Raw genomic sequence first — 20801 nt, forward strand, 5'->3', positions numbered from 1 at the left:
GGTCCCTTCTCTTACGCGGGGGATCTGTTCTGGATCCCCCCCTCCCACGTAAGTGAAATTCCACATATCTCAAGCCCCATTAAAGACAATGGGGCTCATGCCCATGGCTGCACACGGCAGTGCAAGATGCGTGTGCATGGGCGCATGCACCATTACTCTTTCCGGTGTGCAGCTCCACTTTTTCTGGCGTGGCTTTCAGCGTATGCTGAAATCTGCATATATCACGCCTGTGTATGATGCGGGTACACTGTACTGTTCTTCTGTTCTGATCTGGGTGCATCAAAATAGGCATCAGTCATAGCTGTTCACTTTTCCGGGGAAGACAGTATACTGTTGGATGTGTTCTGTAGGGCATTGATCTTGTTGCATGCATGAAGGCTCCATCCCAAAGTGCTGAAACTGCACTGGTACTGGACTTCTTCGCTTCTGAGGTACATTCTCAGTGCAGAGAATATTGTTCCTGGATTTGTTGGGGGAGATCACATGGAGATGCCTACCTGTTTCATTGGCATACATTCTCAAATTAATTGCCACTTAATTTAGTGGAAAAAATTCTCAGGTGAATCTACATAATTATTATTTTTTTACAGTGCAACTCCAAACATAGTTACTCATAGGAAGGGCCTGCATTATTCAGTGGGGCTTTCTCCCTGGTACATATGTTTAGGATTGGAGCCATAGTTTTGGAAATCAACGATTGTTTCTTTTGGACCTATCATGGGAGGAACTGAAAACACATAGGTGCTGGGAAATCCAACTTTTATGACAGGAATATGTTTTCTCTCATCGCTCTGGTCTTGATGCCTACCTTCTGTTCTTCCAGTTTTGCATGGATCATCTGTATTTTTCCTTTGAAGGAAGCAACAATACTTCTTCATGAAAAGCCTTGTCCAAATGACATTGTGTCTGTTTTTTTTGACTACACAGTTTCCTTCCCTTTTTGTGTAGATAGCTTTTTTCATTTTAAATTTTACTAATACAGTGGTCCCTCCAGATTTGTGGCCTTGGCACTTGTGGTTTCGGTCATTCATGAGGCCAAGGCTGTGTCTCCCTCCCTTACCGGCATTTTCCCTCCAGCGCTAGGGAGTTTAATTGGAGCCTAGGTGGGCGGGGCTTGTAATTGGCCCCAGAAGCCATCAGGACTATTTTTCCCAGCAGTGCTTGGGGCCCAGTGTGTGCACGCCCTGCCCCTCCACTGCAGTCTATTGATATTTTGTGCACCCATTGGCTGAGGCTGAGGTGGAGGGGGTGGGGCGTGCACACACCGGGCACCAAGTGCTGTTGGGAAGGAGAGTCCTGATGGCTGCTGGGGCTGATTAAAAGCTCTGATGACTCGGGCCCCGATTAATGTCCCCAGCACTGGGAGGAAGATGCCAGGGAGGGAGGGAGGGAATTTCACAAATAGTCATATCCCATTGTCCCCAATTACGCTCTTGGGGACAATGGGACTTGAATATTTGCGAAATTTCAGATTCACAGGGGAGCCTGGAACATATCCCCCGTGAATCTGGAAGGACCTCTGTATTACACATTTAGTCTTGTTCCTACAAGTTTTAGTTAAGTGGTTTAGTGTGTCCAAGTACATGATTTGTAAGTAAATCTGAGCTTCTTTTCTAAGGTTCACAGCTAACATTTTTTTCTTATCAGTCTTTTAAGCTTCTTCAGGGAGAGAATGAGTTTTGTATCATGCTCAGTGGTCCTGCTGTTTGAATCTTTCACTCAGCTTGTCGATTATAAAGACTGTGAATCTCACTCATGGTAATATTCTTAGCAGAGTTTGGAGTTTTCTATCATTCCCTATCAACAATGTCTTCCATTCTATGCTGTGCAAAATATTATTTCTTGAAGTTGAAAAACCTATTTTACAATACCTGATTTTTCTTTATCTTATTTTGTATTGACCTTAAACATGACTGTACAGTTCTTTTGGAACTGTTCTAATGTTGGAATCTGCCATAAAGGGTACCTTACAAAAATGAATTATCACTTTTTCTCATGCTTTAAAAAGGCTCCTAACTATTTACTTCTCTTTGAATATTATACAGTAGTCATATAACTTAAGCATCTTGTAGTGCAATCATCCACCTTATTTTAAAGTTACCACCTTTCATCACAAATAATCAGCTTGATTATTTTCCAGAACTGTGTTCCTTTTGGAAGCAGCAGTCTTGTAAGTGTATTCACAGTAATATATTATTTTAAATTAATAGGGCTTATTTTTGATTGAAAATGATTATAGTCCCACTGTCTTCACTGATTCCAACTGATCCTAGGTGCTTACTGATCTTTGACATTAATAAGACTTTACATGGGATCTAACAAATAACCTCTGACTCCTAACTACCTTAACATAAAAGGACTACAGTACTAATTGATCCCTCTTTTTTTGAAATAAAGTTCAATATGTTTTGTAGATGTTTCATCATCCTTTTCTTTCTAGTGGAATATTTTTACCTCTGATTCCGACCTTCTTGGTTTTAATATGGTGGTCTTTGCAGTCTCTGCTTGCTTGTTTGTTTCTCAGTTGAGTTCTTCTTCTTCTACTACTACTACTATGACTATTTATTTGTATCCTGCTCTTTTTTCAGAACTGGAACTAGAGTGTCTAACTGGGACGCAGAACAGCTGTGTTTGAGATTCTAACAGTTCTTTTTAGAAAGGCAGTAATAATAAGAAGCCAGCTGAGAATTGTTAGAATCTTGAATGCAAAATTCATATGACCATACTATGGTATCTCCTTGCTTGCTGAGTCTCTGTTTTTCTTGGCAAGACCAAAAAATATTTTTTATGGTCAATCATGACTTACTCAGTGCTTTTGTTGTATGTTTTTAATGTACTTGTGTGCTTTTTTGAGCGTTCTGAAATTTTGAGTCATGCACATAAAGGCAGCAGAGCAAACTGGTTCCTCTCAAAATCTATGTTAGTGGTGTGTGGGAGGCAGCAGCTAATCTATATCTTTCTCCTGAAGCTAGTGTATTTTATTGGTAGTGATTGTGTTGTGTTTCAGAACCCAATTGTAGGTGGGTTCATAGCAGTTAACAGCGGTGACAGGCACAGAAGCATAGAATGGGCTTAATTTACTTCATCAGTTTGATAATATTTTCTGTTTATTGTGTATAGCCTTTTCTTCTTTTGTTATTTAATTCTGATGCGAGAAGATATTTTTGTGGACTAAAATTATGATAAATAAATAAAATTTAACACACCAGCTATCTAGTTACGTATAATTGTTTTTCTCTGGTATTTCCTTAAAAGAAAAAGCCAGTAATAAAAAGAAGCCAGCTAAGGATTTTTAGAATCTTGAAAACAAAATTTAAACTGTAAGAAATGCTATTTGGTTCTCATGAGATGAATAATGAGGATTTGACTAATTATACAGTTTTGCTCTTGTTATAGTTTTGGATTTGCTTAGTATAAAAAATAAAACAGAAAAGAGAAGCATGCTACAATCAAACACTTCTGGAAGGGGAAGGATAAATGGGTTTTTCAGTATAGAAAAAGGTTTCAGACTTTTCAGATGCATAGCCACTTTTCATACAATGCTGTTCCTATCAAGTTGTTTCAAATTAAAATCAGTTTTACAAGAGGCAACTTTGAGGCCCCAAAAGGCATCTGTTTACTAGAAAGACACTGGCATGGAGAGAAGGGCAGTTAGGCAATGCTTCACTGTGCCTTGGTGCCAGCAGCTGATGAAAGGCCCTGCCTCCATTTCAGCTGCCACTAATGTCGCCTCTGAGGGAGAGAAGAGAAGGCAGTATCTCCCTTTTCCTTGTGTATCTTGTTTTATTTAGATTGTAAGCCTGAGGGCATGGAACTGTCAAATTAACAATTGGTAAGTCTCTGGGAGCCTTTTAGGCTGAAGGGTGGGGGTACAAATATTCTGTCTAAATAAATAAATACAATTGGCCTTCCGTATCCACCATTTCTGCATCCACAGATTCAACCATCCACAGCTAGAAAAAACATTTAGGAAAAAAAAATTCAGAAAGCAAACTTTGATTTCGCCATTATATATAAGGGACACCATTTTACTATGCCATTTTATATAATGGGACAAGAGCATCCATGAATTTTGGCATCCGTGTGTGTGTGTGTGTGTGTGTGTGTCCTGGAACCAAACCAGTGGATACCAAGAGCCCACTGTAAATGGTCACATAATTCCAACTTGTTAAATCTTAGCAATATCTATCAAGCACTCAGTAATTCTGATAAGAAAATCTGGCTTAATTTATGGTTGAAAATCTTAGTTGGATATGAATGTATGTTCACACATCTTGGTTTGGCATAGTTATAGACAAGGGCTAGGAAATGTCAGTTTATGTGGCTGGATTTTTCTGGGCTGGGGTCACAGCAAGTCCTCCAGAATTTTCCAGAGCATCATGTCCCATTCCTTACTACACCATCATTTGATGGTTTCTAGTCTTATTTGGGGGGGGGGGGCATACAGGTTTAGTTGCTGGTAGTGAAGGATGTACACTAAAATGTGTTGGTATTCTTGATCTCATCTTTTTGCTTTTGGTCATGTCCTGCACTGGAACATGGCCCCAAGAACATATTTTTTTAATTTAAGTTGATATTAAGTCTGAAAAGAGTTCTCCGTTCTTATTGTAAGCCATTGTTTTTCCTAGATAGCTGTAAAATTGAATTCTATCACCAAGTATTCCATTAAGAAGCCAAGCCCTTCCTCCAGTCCATCTGCCTTGGTCCAGGCCTCGGAGGTGGAGAAGATCTGCTGGACCTGATCCTATTCCCCACCACCACTCCCTTCTCCTTTTGTTTCGTGTCTTTTAGATTGTTAGCCTGAGGGCAGGGAACCATCTGACTAAAAGATTGTATGTACAGCGCTGTGTAAATTTACAGCGCTTTATAAATAAAGAATAATAATAATAATAATAATAAGTATTACCTGTAAGGGTAAAAGTGTCTAAACTAGACTGTCTGATCTTATGTTGATAAGTATGGCAATATCAATAGCTTCTTCACTTTCTAAATTGTTATGCCAGAAAATGCATGTTTTGTATGTCGTTTGGGTTTTTTATATGTACTGTGAAAAGAGGCCAGGAAGTGACCTTGTTTTATTTATATTTTCTGCCTTTATAAGTTGCCTTTCTAGAGGTCATCCATTCAAGGTGGTGAACACTGGTTTGGACGTACTGTATATATTGTAATGTTTTATAATAAGATAACAATCTAGAATTTAAAAAACCCTCAGTACATTAAAATGTTGGTAATAATAAAAAAGGGAATGTATCTACTAGAATCAAAGCTCCAAAACCATGAAACCTATACTGAGGGTGCCTGGGGGTGTGCATCTAGATTCCAGGGGATATTTGATTTTAAAAACACATTAACTTAAATGTGCTTGAAACCTGTAGTGCCATTTTAAGTCACTAGGGGGTCATACAGATGGGGCGAAAGGAACAACCAGAGGCTGCTCCCACCCCGATCGGTGGGGGACCATAATGACCACATGATCTCAGTCCCAAACCAGGCTGCCACCACAGTCCTGAATAGGACACCAGTGAAGAACAGAGTTTCTCCTCTTCTTTTCCCGCTGGCTTTTCGCGGCTGGGCATGCTCTCTGTGTAGCTTCTGGCCACTCTGAGACATGCGTCATCTAAGTGCCATGACCCCAGAGTGGCCAGAAGCCGCACTTTCCTGCCCGTCTGTTTTGAGCCTAGGTAATAGATTACCCCAGTTAGCACATATCTTTGCAATCAATACAATTTGAAGCCAAGCGGAAATAATCTGATTTTGTTGTTGTTGTTGTTGTTGTTGTGGCTTCAAGTTGTTTCTATATTATGGTGACCCTAAGGCGACCCTGACAAGATTTGTTCAGAGTTGGTTTGCCTTTACCTTCTTTGGAGGCTGATAGAATTGCCCAATGTTTCCGTGGCCAAGCAGAGATTTGAACCCTGGTCTCCAGAGTGATAATCCAACACTCAACCACAGCTCTGTTCCAGCTCACAGTCTGATATACAGTCATAGAACTAAAACACTCACCTTACTGTAGGCATGGAATGGTCAGATCCACCATGTAGTAGGTTTTAGGGGTGTATTAGGACAGCAGACACACCTCTGAGTCCCATTATCCATGGTTTCCCTTGAGCAGGAGGTATAGTGCCTAACTGTAACTAGTGAGTGACTACTTGATGGGTTCAAAGAGTCAAATTGAGGACTATTTTAACTTACACAAAATTGTACCTCTAGTAATTAAATATGATTCTGTCAGCATAAAGCCTGCATTCAACCCAAGTGTTTCCAGTCCAACATTCTAAGGTAGCGAAGCTAGAAAGGACTTCTTGTCAAGAATTTGAGATGCACTGCCTGTTGGAGTAATAGGCGATACTGGGTTAAAGACCAGTGCTCTGACTTGATATAATGTCATTCTGGCATTACGCATGGTGAGAGCCTACAGGCCAGGCACAACAAGATGTAACATGAAGGACAGCTCTAAATATGCATCTTGCTTTGACAGTGGGTATAATTGAACTGAGACTTTGGACTCACTGGCCTGAAACTGCTTCCCCCATGCTTCATCTTTCCCACCAAAGATGAAGCCTTACATACAGCTTGACACTTCATTATCTTTCAAAGAACTCCTGTCGTTCAAGCTGCTGGTGCTGGCAAGTTGGTGCCCTGGATCATAGCAGTCTTGGAGCTGGTCATCCTGTCCTACGCTTGGGGCAGGTTTAGGAAGTTCGAAGGTTATCTTGGAGATGGAGGCCTTTGAGTGTCAGGTCTGGCCTGGTCATGAATGGAACTCAGTTCTTATGTGTGCACCACAGGCTTCTTAGTCTCCAAGTCTGTGTCAGAGCTGAAACTGGTCTCCTAGGACACTGGTTAATTTAATTTAATTTATATCCTCCCTTTCTCTTTGCACAGGACCCAAAGTGGCTTACATCCAATTAAAACAAGGTACAGCTAAAAAAACAAAACAACAACAACAACAACAACAAAACCCAACCCATCTGAGCAAAAGTTTTTTTAAAAAAACAAATCTATAGAAAACACAAAGTTAAAATTGTTTAAAACATTATTCAAAAGGATAAAAATATGTTGTTGTGTGCCTCAAGTTATTTACAACTTCTGGTGAGTCTGAGGTGACCTTATCACTGGGCTTATTGAGGGCTGAGAGTGTGTGACTTGCCCAAGGTCACCCAGTTGGTTTCCATGGCTGAGTGGGGATTCAAACTACCTCCATAATATGTGTAAGATCCTCATAAAGAGAACTTGCTAGTTCCAGCACTGTGTATAATAAATCCTATATGTAAAGTTGCCCAGTTGCAGATATCTTGGAAACCAGCTACTGTTGCTGTTTTGTTGTTAACTGTCCTTGAGTCAATCTTGACTCATGGCGACCCCAGACCTGTGACCTCCTTAATAAAGTCCATCCATCTAGTATGTGGCCTTCCTCTCTTCCTACTTCCCTCAACCTTTCCTAACATTATTGTTTTTTCCAACAATTCATGTCTTCTCATTATGTGTCTGAAGTATGACAGTCTAAGCCTTGTCATCTTGGCTTCTAGGGATATTTCTGGCTTGATCTGCTCTAGGACCCATTTGTTTGTCCTTTCGGCTGTCCGTGGGATCCTCAGCGCTCTTCTCCAGCACCACATCTCAAATGAATTGATTTTCTTCCTATTTTCTTTCTTAACTGTCCAGCTCTCACATCCATACATGGTACAGTGCGCCCGTGTCATGGTTCTTTCATAGCCACCCTCCCCATTCATAATCTTTTTCTGATTTCCTGACTGCAGTCCCCATTTCTATCAATGTTTGATCCCAAGTATGGAAATTCTTTTACTATTTCTATTTCTTCATTGTCTAGGCTGAACTTGTGATGGTCTTCGGTGGTCATTACTTTTATTTTCTTTATGTTCAACGTTAAGCCTGCCTTTGTACTTTCTACCAGCTACTGGAGCTGTACATTGAATGACTGAAGACTCATTTGCCCTAAAGACTGAAAATTGTGTATCGCTGGTGTAAACAGTTACATAATTGAGCTACATGTGAAAAAGATCTTACAGCTACATGCCAGGTTTAGACAGAAATCCTATACACACCTTTCTAGAACCACAAGCATAAAACAGTAATCAAAGAACAGTGTGTCTGGGTGTGGGGAAACCGACCTGGGAGTAAGCTGTACTGAATAGACACATGTAGGATTGTTCTGTCAATCATTTTTGTTCTGTGCAAGAGCCAACAGATACAAGGAGGACATTAACATAAGAGGCATACTGCAAATGTTAAAAAACGTCTTGGTTCTTTCCTCTTCCAACCCAAACACACTGACAGATTTTTGCAGTGGATTATTCTTGCAAAGCATAATGTGGATAAACAGTCACATGTGTCAGGAACCATTTCACTTGCACGGTTCCTCCTCTTGCCAGTCAGTGCTGGCTGAAGGGGAACAACTCTGTCCCAACAAGACATGAAAGATGTGAAAAAACCCTTTGGTTTTGAAGTTTTCATCTCATCTCTGTGTCATCTTCCTGCTTTTGCTGGGTAAACCATAGCATAGATTTCTGTCCAGCACAACATAGGGTCTGGAAAAAAGCTTCCATGTCCAGTTGCTCTTGCTACCATCTCTGTGCTAACAGCACAGTACCAACAGAGTTTTCTTCATAGTTGCTCGTTGTCTTGCACTTCTTAAATTCTTAAATTCACTTTTTTCTCTTTTAGGCAGCTCTGCCATCAGTGAAGCAAATAATCCATTGAAAGAACTAAACCAAAATACTGCATGTATTTCACATTCACAACATTGGAGCTGCTGATTAAAGACTAGAGACAATGGAAGATGTTCCATCCAAATCTTTCATTTTATAATGGGCATGCCTGCTACAACAGTAGACTAGTGATCTGCAGATTGGAACACCCGTGGCTCACTAAGCCCCATATTATGAAATGGTGGCTTGTGCTCATGGACACGTTGATGTGGACCCATGCACTTTGCGCCAGTTGAATAACATGGGGTGCAGTTGTCCATGTTTTTCCCCATTCACGGGGAGGGAAAGAGGAACTGAACAGATGGGAAGGGTCCACTGTATTTATTTTTTATCAAGATAATGCTCATGAATGTCACACTCTCACATTATAACATGTTTGTTTTAAACATTTATCGAGGAACATGTTTCTAGGATTTGTTAGATAATATATAAGCATTCTTGCAAAATGCCCCTCTCACATACTTTACTTACTTTTCTTTCATCACATTGTAAGTGTTTACTCTACTGTCTACCTTTTCAGCTTGCATAATATGAGTTTTAATCTTTTAATTGTACAAAATATTGGCAAATATATTTTCATTCTCAGGAAAATATAGTTGAATCCAGGCTCAGTCAGAGTAGATCAATTAAAATCTGTTGTAATTTGATTTCTAGAGCAGGAAGTAAATTAATCTGATCCATCAAAAAGAAGAAAAGGTTTTGTGACTCCTCAAAGATAACATTTGCACTGGCATGAACTCTTATGGGATGAATTTTAGTTCTATGACTGGAATTTTAAGTCTCAAAGACACTTTCTTGTTTTTGAGCTTCATTATTTTTCAACTTGGCCTTGAAAGTGACAGTTTTAAACTTGACTAATGTCATAAGTCTTCTTTGATTCTACTCCCATTAGAATTACAGTTCTTCACTGATGGTCTTGAAATGCTACCACATGAAAATGGATTTCCCCTAGTTAGTAATATAGGTTCATGAGAAGAGTAATTTAAGATGAATGAGTGAATTAGAGGAATTCCATCTTCTGCTGTAGTCAGGTAGTCTGAGATGTTTAGCTGATTTGTTTAACCATTCTTTTATTGCATTAGAATTTCAGTATGTTTTCAAGTAATGATTAATATTATCTAATGATGACTGGAGGTAGCAAATCAAAAGAAGGCACGTGTTACTTGATCTCTCATTTTCAAAACGTGTTGCTTTTGTTTACAAATTCTTTGTTTTGTTCTGTAATTTAAAATTACAGAATTATAAAGTTGGAGGAAAATAAATAATCACCCAATCAAATCAGGTTGCCCAAATACGAAAGATATCTTAATTCCTGAAAGAAAATTCATAGTTTTGCCTATTCCCTGGTAGTTCTTTGCTGAGGGGATATAGTAGGTAATGCTGAACGGAAATCTAAAGCTTCCAGTCTTTTTGTGAATGGATGGAAAATGTTCTTTATCCATCTTTTTAAAAAATCAATGCTATTAAATATTTGTGAACAGTGAGCATTTCTCTTCCTTCCCCCCCCCCACCATTTTTCTTAACTAAGCATATTCAGTTCTTTCAGCATTTCCTTTGTTATCTAGATCAGCTGTGTAGCTTTCCTGTGAATGTTTTCTACCTTACAGCATTCTTCTTGTAGCACCTGTAGCTCTGAACAGTACAGTGGCTCTGCTGCATAGGCGGACTGGCGATTTGCAGATTGGAGCATCTGCGGCTCGTCATACACATATTACAGTATTTAGTAGCCGCATGGGCATGTGGCAAGTTATATGGGGACACGTGCACGTCAACACCCATTGAATAATGTGGGGTGTAAGTATCTGTGTTTATTCCCATTTGCGGGAGGGCCCAGAATTAACCCCCACAGATGGGAAGGATCCATGGAATGAGGCTTGATCAAGGGTAACAGAACAGTGTTATTTCTTGAACCATTAGAAAAAGACTTGAATATACTCTAAAATGCCTTTTACTTTTTTGCTGTTTTCACAAAAATGACCACTTGGTATTGGTGCTTACATATTTTTCTCAGGTTGAAAACCTTACTGCATGTTATATTAAAAACGTAAGTTGTCATTGCATGAATGTTTCATAGTTTTAAAATAGTAGGATAGTTGTGGGTTGGAATTGGGAACTTAGATTTTGGGGAAGAGGGTTGACCTTCCTCTTATGCTGTGTTTCAGATTATTGTATCCACTGAAGCTAATACGGTGGACCCTTGTTATACGCTGGGGTTTGGTTCCAAGATCCCCCGTGGATAACAAAATCTGTGTATGCTCAAGTACCATTAAATATAGCAAAATGGTGTCCATTATAAAAAAAATGGAAAATCAAGGTTTGATATTTGAAATTTATACTTTTTTGGAACATTTTCAAACCGTGGATGCTTGAATCTGTATAAAAAAATCCGTGTATAAGAAGGGCCAACTGTACTGTATTTAGCAGACAGGGGATTATGCCCTTGGCAACAGTAGCATTCCTGTCTGTGCCAAATAGGTCCTGGCTAGATGGGTGGGAGCTGGGACAGAAGAGTTGGGGTAGAATACAGGAGAAAAGGGATAATCTCCCCTCAGTGGTCCAGATTGCTGACTGTTAAGTTAGGGCCCGAACAGACAGGCCAAAATAAAACTGCTTTGGGTCACTTTGGAGGTATGCTATTTAAATGCAGAGTCCTAAGGGCTGGAGGGCAGCTTTGGCAAAGTTTCTGGCCTTTTAAGATGCGTGTATCATTTAAACAGCATACCTCCAAAGTGACCTGAAGCACCTATATTTTGGCCTGTCTGTTTGGGCCCTAAGCAACTCGTAATGACACAGTGTGAAAGTATTGTTGTTTGACACATAGGCTTGTACACTGATTCTTTTGTAGGTATAATATTTGTATTACTACTTACAGACTTTCATTGGGTTATTTTTCTAGGTCTAGCTTCATTCAGATTCCTGTGAATATTTTTGTTTTGTAGAAAAGATGTTAAGATTCAAATTATGTTTTATACATATTATTATTATTATTATTATTATTAACCTTTATTTATAAAGCGCTGTAAATTTACACAGCGCTGTATATACAATCATATTAAGCATAGAGTAGGCCATGTAAGTTCGTACAGTTGATACAAGCCTGATGAGAAACAACTGGAAAACATCATCCTGTTATCACCTTAAGGACACACACAGCCACTCCACACATATACTTACACACTAGCATGAGCTCTAGTTGACTGTAGCCTGTTTCATCAGAATTACCAGAATTTCCAGATTTGCGGTATCCATACATTGATGGGGGTTGTAAACAGTGAGGTCGGGCGGGCATGAAATGCAGAAAGTATTGGCAGTGACAATTATATAATTCAAGGTTAATAATGTAATTGTCATTTTCAGTACTTTTTGCATTTAATTTTAATTCTCTAATTAGCGTGATAGTCTTTGTTGTTTTTATGTAACTGCCTAAAAGAGCCAGTTTTTCTTCTTTGGAAGTTTAAAAATACAGTTTTTAAAAAACATCTAGGGGTTTTAACCCCCAGAAGAAATTTGTACAGGTTTTGATTTTATCATTATCTTGCATCAAATATGTTATGTCAACCTCTCCCTTTCCAGAAAATTGATAAGGCTCTTAACATCTCCGTTTGATCTCAATTTAAGCAAATATAATATGTCAGACCAGCTCTGACACATTATAGTGGGCGTTGCTGTTTGTTGGCTGAGAGCATTAACAGGGGGAAGCTTGGAGTGGGGGAAAACCACTTTTAAAAAATCATGTTATTGTGCCCAGAATGAAATTAAATAAATATTTGGAAAATAGGTTATTTATTTCTGGTCATTATTTCTAGTCTATATTGGTGCCTAAATGCCTCCTTGTGACAAAAAGACTGGAAAAACAATTTTCTGGAATTTCTTAAAATACCTTGTAACAAATAGATTTCTCCTATACAGCTCTGTAAATCCAAAATCCATTTGTTGGATTTTCTTTCTTAGCAGCAGGAATGTGCCTCTGCATGCAGTCTGTTTTAAGAATCATCTGGTAAATGTCAGTTCAAGCTCAAAAGGGAAAACACCCCTCTCTGTGAAAGGAATGGTACTTCCTGCTTTCATAAACAGTCATGTGCGTAGTTTAGCAAGGCCCAATGCCTCTGGAGCTTTTTATTTTATAGCACCATTGGATCTGCCTCTGCAGAAGTACAGTGAACCTTGTGGCTTCATTTGGAACAAAGGGGATTAGTGAAAAAAATCTCTCTAATAAGGCATTGGAAAACAAGGGCAGGCAGTCTTTGGTGGTGAATATTTTCTGATTTTTCCAGAAATCAAGCAGAAGATTGAGCTGCTGATGTCAGTTAACTCTGAGAAGTCGTCCTCTTCAGAAAGGTACAGCTACATCTCCTGCATGAACAATTAATGGTGTAGTATTGCTAAGATGCAGCATAGGGTATTTTTCTTGTCATGTTTGCCGATTATATTGATGTATTGCATGCTTGCCATTGTAATGTATTAATTGAATTTGTGCTTCTCGTTAAGCTTTTTGACGTTTGCAAAGGGCTATTTTTTTAATTCCATTAAAAAGCCTATAATCTGTGCAGCATGCAAATCCATAAAACAGTTGTCGGGGGATATGTATGTTTATACTGTTGTTGCAATGTGTGTTCGTGTGTGTGTGTGTGTGTGTGTGTGTGTGTGTGTATTTTCCACTAGTGAAAAAAAGCTTCATCTTTTAAAAATCTAGATTCAGAGGTATTTCATATGAACGTTGCAGATTATATTACTAGTATTATTGAATTTAGTCTGGTAGAAAACAGAGTGGGTTTAAAAGCATTATGTTGTGTTGAAAGGGAGTGTCCTTTGCTAATAGCTTAGGAATTGCAAACCTATGAATTAGTCACATTCTGTGAGAGATGTGATGCTGCTTCAAGTCTGTGCTAGGAAATGGAGCAGTCACTGCATGCAGTAATGGTTCATGCCCGCAGGTAAGGACAAAATGACTCAGAGGTGTTTTAGAGCAATCCTTTTATCCATCAGTCTGCTTCTAATATTCAAAATAAGTAATTTGGGTATTATGTATTTAAGTAATATTTTTGCTTACTTAGCCTGCAGTGTGCCTAACAAACACATCTGTTCAACCATCTTATTCTTTAAGATTATTTTTTGCTGCTAAAATGTATGCTAAATAAAATATATTTCATATATAGCAGCAGTACTTCTGTTTTTTAAAAAATGCATGTATCGTCATATTTGTGGTACAGTTCTGTCTTTGGCAGTCATTTCTTTTATTGGAGGTGACAGCATAATTAATTTAGTAGACCTAAATGTTAAATCTGTGCCGAATATTCATCAAGATGTGCATAATGGAACACAGTTGCAGTACACTTAATGCATCTTAGCTAATCAGGAAAAGATAAAGCATATAATTAAAAAGCAGCCTCTAGTTTGTGTCATGTATAGCTTTAAAATAGCAGTAGTTTCATCGGATTTGCATGTGTAAAAAGGAAAAACATGTGACAGTAACCAAAATGGATGTATTTTATGGTGGATTTTGTGACAAGATGTCACAGCAAGAAAAATACATAAAATGGTGTATGGGGTGGAGTAGGAGAACAAGGAAGACAATGTTTTTTTCTTTTATGTGTATGTGCATGTATTTTAAATGTGCCTTTTCAGAATATGAGAAAGCTAATGAAAGGATTTAGTTGTTGATACAGAAATAGATGCTCAGAGCTACCAAGCTGATAGTGTTCAGTGTTCAGTTTTTCCGTCCCTAACCTGGTTCTATATGAGCTATAAATGTTATGCCAATAAAATGGTGGTGGTGATGACGTTAGGGAGGAGGCTGGAGATGAAAATAGCAAGGGAAAGAATGCCAACTGTGATTTTATGTTTTCTCTTAAGGAATAGTAGTGCTATTGGGATAAAGCCAATTATCACATTGTTATCTACTAAATGTGTATATTATCAAGGAACTGATAGCTCATGTTGTTCAGAATTATTTTTTAAATTTGGGATGAAAACTGACAGTTGATTGGAATTAATCGGTTTCCATAATGCATGCATACACATGCTTAGATAAAGAGGAAGTATATTTAAGGGTACACAATATACTATTAAACCATGAAATATGTCCAAGAATGGAGTGTGGTTGAAGATGACAGCACATATCATAACATGCATATTTCATGTATATTGTAAATACACCATTAAAACTGTAAATATTAAAATAAAGCCAGTTATGGAATAGATACAGTTAAACAGAAAAGGCTATATATAATTGCTGAAGTTGTATTTAGCCTTTTGATATAATTACATAATGATATGCTGTATAAAAATCATAGAACAGAAGTCTCTCTTGTTTGCATTGGCCCCATTCTAGAGAGACTTTACCTTTCTCTGAATTTGTGGCTGTTTTATCTTAGGGACATTCTTATGTTCTTCTGAATGTAGGAAGTAATTTCAGCATTTTATAAAATTTATCACTTACCTAGGAAAGATAGGTCAGTGTTCTACTTTTAGCTCCAGGTGGAGAAACCAAAAGTTGAAAAGTACTACAAGACAAGCATAAATTATGAACATTTCCATTAACATGAAGTTGTGAATGTAGATAAACTGACATATCAGTAAAAGTTTTTATTTGTTATTTGTCTTTGTGCCTGCACACAGATACCTGTATGCAGATGTGCCCACTTGCACCTGCACAAGAGATGTTTAGAACATTCTATAAGTAGACACAGGGTGTATCCATACTGTAGAAATAAAGCAGTTTGACATCACTTTAACTGTCATGGTTCCATCCTGTTTAATTCTAGGATTTTTAATTTGGTGAGGTGTCAGAACTCTCTGGCAGCCCAGGCTGACTGCAGCCCAGTACACACGGGCCAAAAGTGGCGTGGTGCTGCTGATACTAGGGTTCAGGAGTGTGCAGCAACCCCATGCTCCCGAACCCTAGTATGTATGGATGCTGGCATTATGACGGCCTCCCATCTATATGGGGGCTGCCATTATGCCGCCGCTGTACAGCGACCAGATGTCACTAGCAGGAAGTGGTGTCATGGCGGTGCTCCTTCCTGCTTCCGGCGTTGCAAAAAAGAAGCCACTCTAGGCCGCTCTTTTTTGCAGTGCATCTGTGCTGCAGCATGGGGATGCTGCAGCACAGACATGGGGCATAGATGGGCAGCACGGAGTTGTCCATCGGTACTTCCCCCATCTCACCAAAGTATAAATCACAGGATTCCACAGCGGGGAGTCATAACAATTAAAGTTGTGTCAAACTGCTTTATTTTTACAGTGTGAAATAGCTGACAGGGACAGACATTTGCCAACATAAAATGAGTTGTTTTTGAAACGTGCAATTCATGGTGCTAATGTGTGCATATTCTCCATGACTTCATGTATATGGGTGGGATCAGCAGATACAGTTCTGCTGGCATGGCAGAATTCCAGAGGAGTTGGGAGATGATGATCTCCTTGTCATTCCTCCCCCAAAACCAGCTTTAAAGGCTGTGAAATATTCTGGAGCCAGTTTTTGGGCAATATGAAACGCTGCAGAAAGTGAGAGAGGAGAAAACCTTTTTCCAGGATGACTACTAGCACAACATTGGATTTAGCTGCTGTATATAACCGACCATAAGTTGATTTTATGTGTAAGTCAAGGGCAAGCATTGGGGCCAAAATGATGGATTTCGATATGACCCGTGGATAAGTCGAGGGTGAAACTTAGAGGCATGCAACAAAGGCTTTAAAGGACAAAGCAAAAGAAAACGATACCAAAGAACATTAAAAATTCCAGCTGCATAACTGTGCTCACTCTAAAGGCTGGATGGAGGAGGAGGGAACTACGGTAAATTGTGGCTGTACAGTGTATGGAGGAGGTGACCAGGCACAGGTGGGGTTAGAAAATGCACACATGTCAAAAAGGATGAAAAGGCAAAGCAAAGAAAATGGCGACTATGTTAGTAGTGATTGTTGCCTCTAACTTTAATATGATAATGTTGCCTCATTTTAACCCAGAAATGTTGACCAACATTTACAAATATCTTATTCAAATCCTTCAAAGCCCAATTCCTCTCAGCACTCCCTGAATGGGAAATGTGAAAGAGCTGCCACCGTTGCCATTTTCTCACGCAGGCATTCAAAAAGGTTAGGCGTGGTGTTGTGTCAGAAAGAGTAGGAAGCGTTGGTACTTCTTTTAGGTGTTCCCTGGATGGACAAGCTCTCACCTTTCGCCACTCTACTCAAGGAAGGGGCCGGTTCCTTTTTAAATAAGAGTTAAAGTATGGTACTTATATTGACCTATGGATAAGTTGACCCAGGTTCTTGGGGTCAATTTTTTGACTAAAATTTTGAGACTTATACATGAGCATATACAATAAATAAATGCTTTTAAAGCAACAAGATATGATTAACATTTCTAGACTTACACATGAGTATATACCAGTGATGGCGAATCTTTCAGAGACTGAGTGCCCAAACTCAGTGGCGTTCCCGCACCAGGAGTCACCTGGTGTGGGGGGGGGACTTCCAGGGGAAAAACACACAAGGAAAAAATGGAGGACCTGACCAAATAAAAGCTCAAAACAAAAACGCCACTCATATAAATATTAAATCCATCCTTCCCAGCCCTGCTCAAAATGGAGGACCTTTTGGAATCCCTCCTGGAGAGGAGGTTGGAATGGAAAACAGGTCCTGAAAAGGAAGAGGACCAAGCCTGGTCACTCGGTGGCAAATCACACACTCTCAGCGTTAAGGAAAGGCAATGGCAAAAATCCCCTCTGAACAAATCTTGCCAAGAAAAACCCAAGATAGGTTCGCCTTTAGGTCGTCATAAGGTGGAAACAACTTGAAGGCACACAACAACAACAACAACAAATGTAATAAAACACAGAAGACATACTACAGTAACAAGAACAACAAATATGTAATAGTGAGAGCCAGTGTGGTGTAGTGATTTGAGCGTGCAACTCTGGAGACCAGGGCTTGAATCCCAGCTTGGCCATGAAACCCCCTGGGTGGTCTTGGGCAAGTCATACTCTCTCAGTCTCAAATGATGGCAATGGCAAAAATCCCCTCTGAACAAATCTTGCCAAGAAAACCCCGGGATAGGTTCGCCTTAAGATCTCCATAAGTTGGAAACAGTTTGGAGGAACACAACAACAACAACAACTACAAACATACTGCTACTACTAGTACTAATTTATTTATATTTCCCCGCCTCTCCCGGCGGATTGAGGCGGAGTTACAACCCAATACAAACATACAAATACAATCAGTAAAATACAAAAAAATCCAATATAATACATCGTAACAACAGTAATAATATCAGTTAAAACATAACTTAGCATTATACGACAGTTTTGTAATGGTAGAATTGCACAGAATCATCGTCAAGGGTTAATGGATGGATGTCACAGAAGGCATACTGCGATAGCAAGAACAACAAATATGTAATATAGAGAGCCAGCGCGGTCTAGTGGTTTGAGCGTTTGACTGTGGAGACCAGGGCTCGAATCCCACTTTGGCCATGAAAACCCCAGGGTGACCTTGGGCAAGTCACACAGTCTAATCCTCAAATGAAAGCAATGGTAAAAATGGCTGGTTCTTTGAATTCCTACCCAAGTTGTAAGCCTCCCTTCCCGTGGTGGGGACGGTGGCGGCAGCAGCAGTGTCTCAGGCCATTGAGGCTCCTCCAGGACCCTGGAAGCCAAGGGTAGCCGGAGCCAAAATAATGCCCGGTGGGAGAAACAACCCTTCCCACTCACTTCTGCGCCCCTTTCCCATCAAAGGATCACCTTGGCTTTTTACAAAGGTTCCCTCCCCATGTCTGCTCTGGCCAGTAGAAAGCCGAGCCAGAAGAAGAAATAGGAATCTTGGCCAGTCGGAAAGGACATAAAGAGTTCTCCCATTTCCTCTGTGGTGATGGATCGCATGCCCACAGAGAGGGCTGTGAGTGCCCCCTCTGGCATGCGTGGCATGGGCTCTCCATCGCTGGTATATATAGTATGTTTGTAACGCTGGTGTTTTTTAATCATAGCATATTATGCATAGCATGCTCATACAGTACAGTTTTCTAGAAATGTTCCTGATGTTTTAAGTCAGTTGGTATTTGACTGGGATGCTTACTATCTTAATTAATCTAATGTTTTGTGTAAACATATCGGAGGTTTTTCCAATAGCCCAAAATACTTCAAGGGAAATGCGAAATTTATTTTTTTTAAAAAATGAAAGTAAGCAGTCATTTTATAAATAAACTACACAAATTTGAAGTTTGTATGGAAATCATGTTTCTTGGAATATTTATAAATATTTAAGACCTGGCAGCACAATAGTGAAATTGTGAAATTGTTTAACTTTTTAAATAGAAATAAAGTCATGCTGAAAACTAATAGTAGTCCCTTGGTATCTGCTGGGGTTTGGTTCTAGGGCCCACGTGGATACCAAAATCCATGGATGCTCATGTCCCATTAGATACAATGGGTACTAAAATGGTGTGCCTCATATAAAATGACAAAATCAATATCCGTAGATATGGAAGGCTGACTGTTCATGTTTTCATGTATTAATATGATTAATATATGAATTTGTGTATGTCCGAGACCCCATGGATGAAACACATATGCATGTTTCCTATTGCTAGTCACCTGAAATATGTTGGATTTGGCTGTTGTTTTTAATCCATTTTTATGTCATTAACTGATTTGTATTTTTAAAATTTGATTTATTTTGTGATGAATAATATGAATGTAAAATATATGATAATGGAAGAATTTCTATTACGAAATAGTATTTGACTTATATCACTCCATACATGCTGTTTGTAATCACTGTATACTTGCTCTGCTCTGCATGTGCTTGCTGTACAGGCATATCTCAGTTGACAAAGCCTTTGACAAAGGAGCTACCTTTTACAAAGTAATAATTGTATGCTTGCCCAGGCCCCCTTTTTTCTTCTTGTTGCATTTGGGAGGATGGTCAAGGGTGAAGAAACTTAGCAGTCTTTCTGAAGTAAACAACACAATGAAGGTTGAGTTGGGAAAGAATGGGATTCTATTCTTGTCAGTCCTGCCCTGTTCCATTTGGGAGAAAAGTGAGATATAAATCAAATAAATTAAGTCCTTTTGCTTGTATGCCTACCTACAGCAGACAAGGTAGATAGCAGCTGCCTCCAGTATCCTTTTCTCAGTATGAGTGAACAGCACAACAGAAAAAAGGGGCAAGCAGATAAGCCTGCCTCATCAGCAAGTTCAGAAAAGCATAGATCTATAAGTGTGTATCCAGAAAAATGGAAATCATAAGAAAAGTGGAGGCTGGTGAAAGAAAAAAACATCATCCCTCAATCTATTGTGGGAAAAGTTTCAGGTGGTTTCTAGCAAGTTCACAATGTTTTTGTTTTACTTATATGTTGAACTTCTCCTCTTTTTTGTGGTATAGGATCCTATTCCTATTCTCTCCATGTTATTTCTGCCTCTGGTACCAACTTTTCTGCTAAAGAGGTAATGTCACACATCTATTTCATTAACTAAGGATTATTGTAGATGTACTCATTTTGAGTGTTATCCTAGTTCAACAGGATGCTGAAGGCCAGCAGGGCTGCCACTAGCCCAGGTGAATCAATGCTGAATCCAAACCCTACGAATGTTGAAAATTGTTTAGAACAGTGGTTGCCATGCTTTTCTGTGCTCCACACTCCTAGGAAATGTTTGATTAATGTTCACACCCCCTGAATGCTGTGGAATCCTGGGATTCGTAGTTTGGTGAAGTATTCAGCCTTGTCTTCCAGAGAGCTCTGGTGCCTCATCAAACTACAGTATATATCTCGGGATTCTGTGGGATAGTGTCATAGCAGTTAAAGTGGTGTCAAACTGCTTTATTTCTCCAGTGTAGATACACCCCGGTTGATCTCTCCTGGTAGAGCAATTTTTGCTGGTAGATCCCTCTTCTAGCAGATCTCTGAGACCAATTGACAGGAGGAGGTTATGCTGCTTTAATGGCAGTTCAGCTAGTAGAAGGCCATTTTTACCAGCGCTTATGGCTATCATATCTTTGAGTTAGGATTGCACTGTTACGTTCTGCTTGGAAATGAACCTACTAATTAAGTAATGATGAAAGTGACTTTGTTCA

At 39.3% G+C, this 20801-nt stretch overlaps 1 protein-coding gene across 7 annotated transcripts in view; it reads left to right on the plus strand.

Moving 5' to 3' along the window:
- SRPK2 (SRSF protein kinase 2) overlaps positions 1-20801 on the plus strand; it is a 124256-nt gene that overhangs the window by 29153 nt on the left and 74302 nt on the right. For 3 of the 7 annotated variants that reach the window (XM_089524554.1, XM_089524555.1, XM_089524556.1), the window contains exon 2: positions 13004-13067. The exons of 3 other annotated variants lie outside the window; for them this stretch is intronic. In XM_089524554.1, coding sequence (XP_089380680.1) covers positions 13030-13067 — 38 coding nt within the window. In that variant the 5' untranslated portion in view covers positions 13004-13029. Of the gene's footprint in view, positions 1-13003; positions 13068-13586; positions 13664-20801 lie in introns of those variants that run through there. One more of the 7 variants, XM_089524551.1, reaches the window with a different exon arrangement.

This window comes from Sceloporus occidentalis, unplaced genomic scaffold, assembly GCF_023333645.1.
Source record: "Sceloporus occidentalis isolate IW3139 unplaced genomic scaffold, rSceOcc1.0.p SCAF_5, whole genome shotgun sequence".
Lineage (NCBI taxonomy): Eukaryota > Metazoa > Chordata > Lepidosauria > Squamata > Phrynosomatidae > Sceloporus > Sceloporus occidentalis.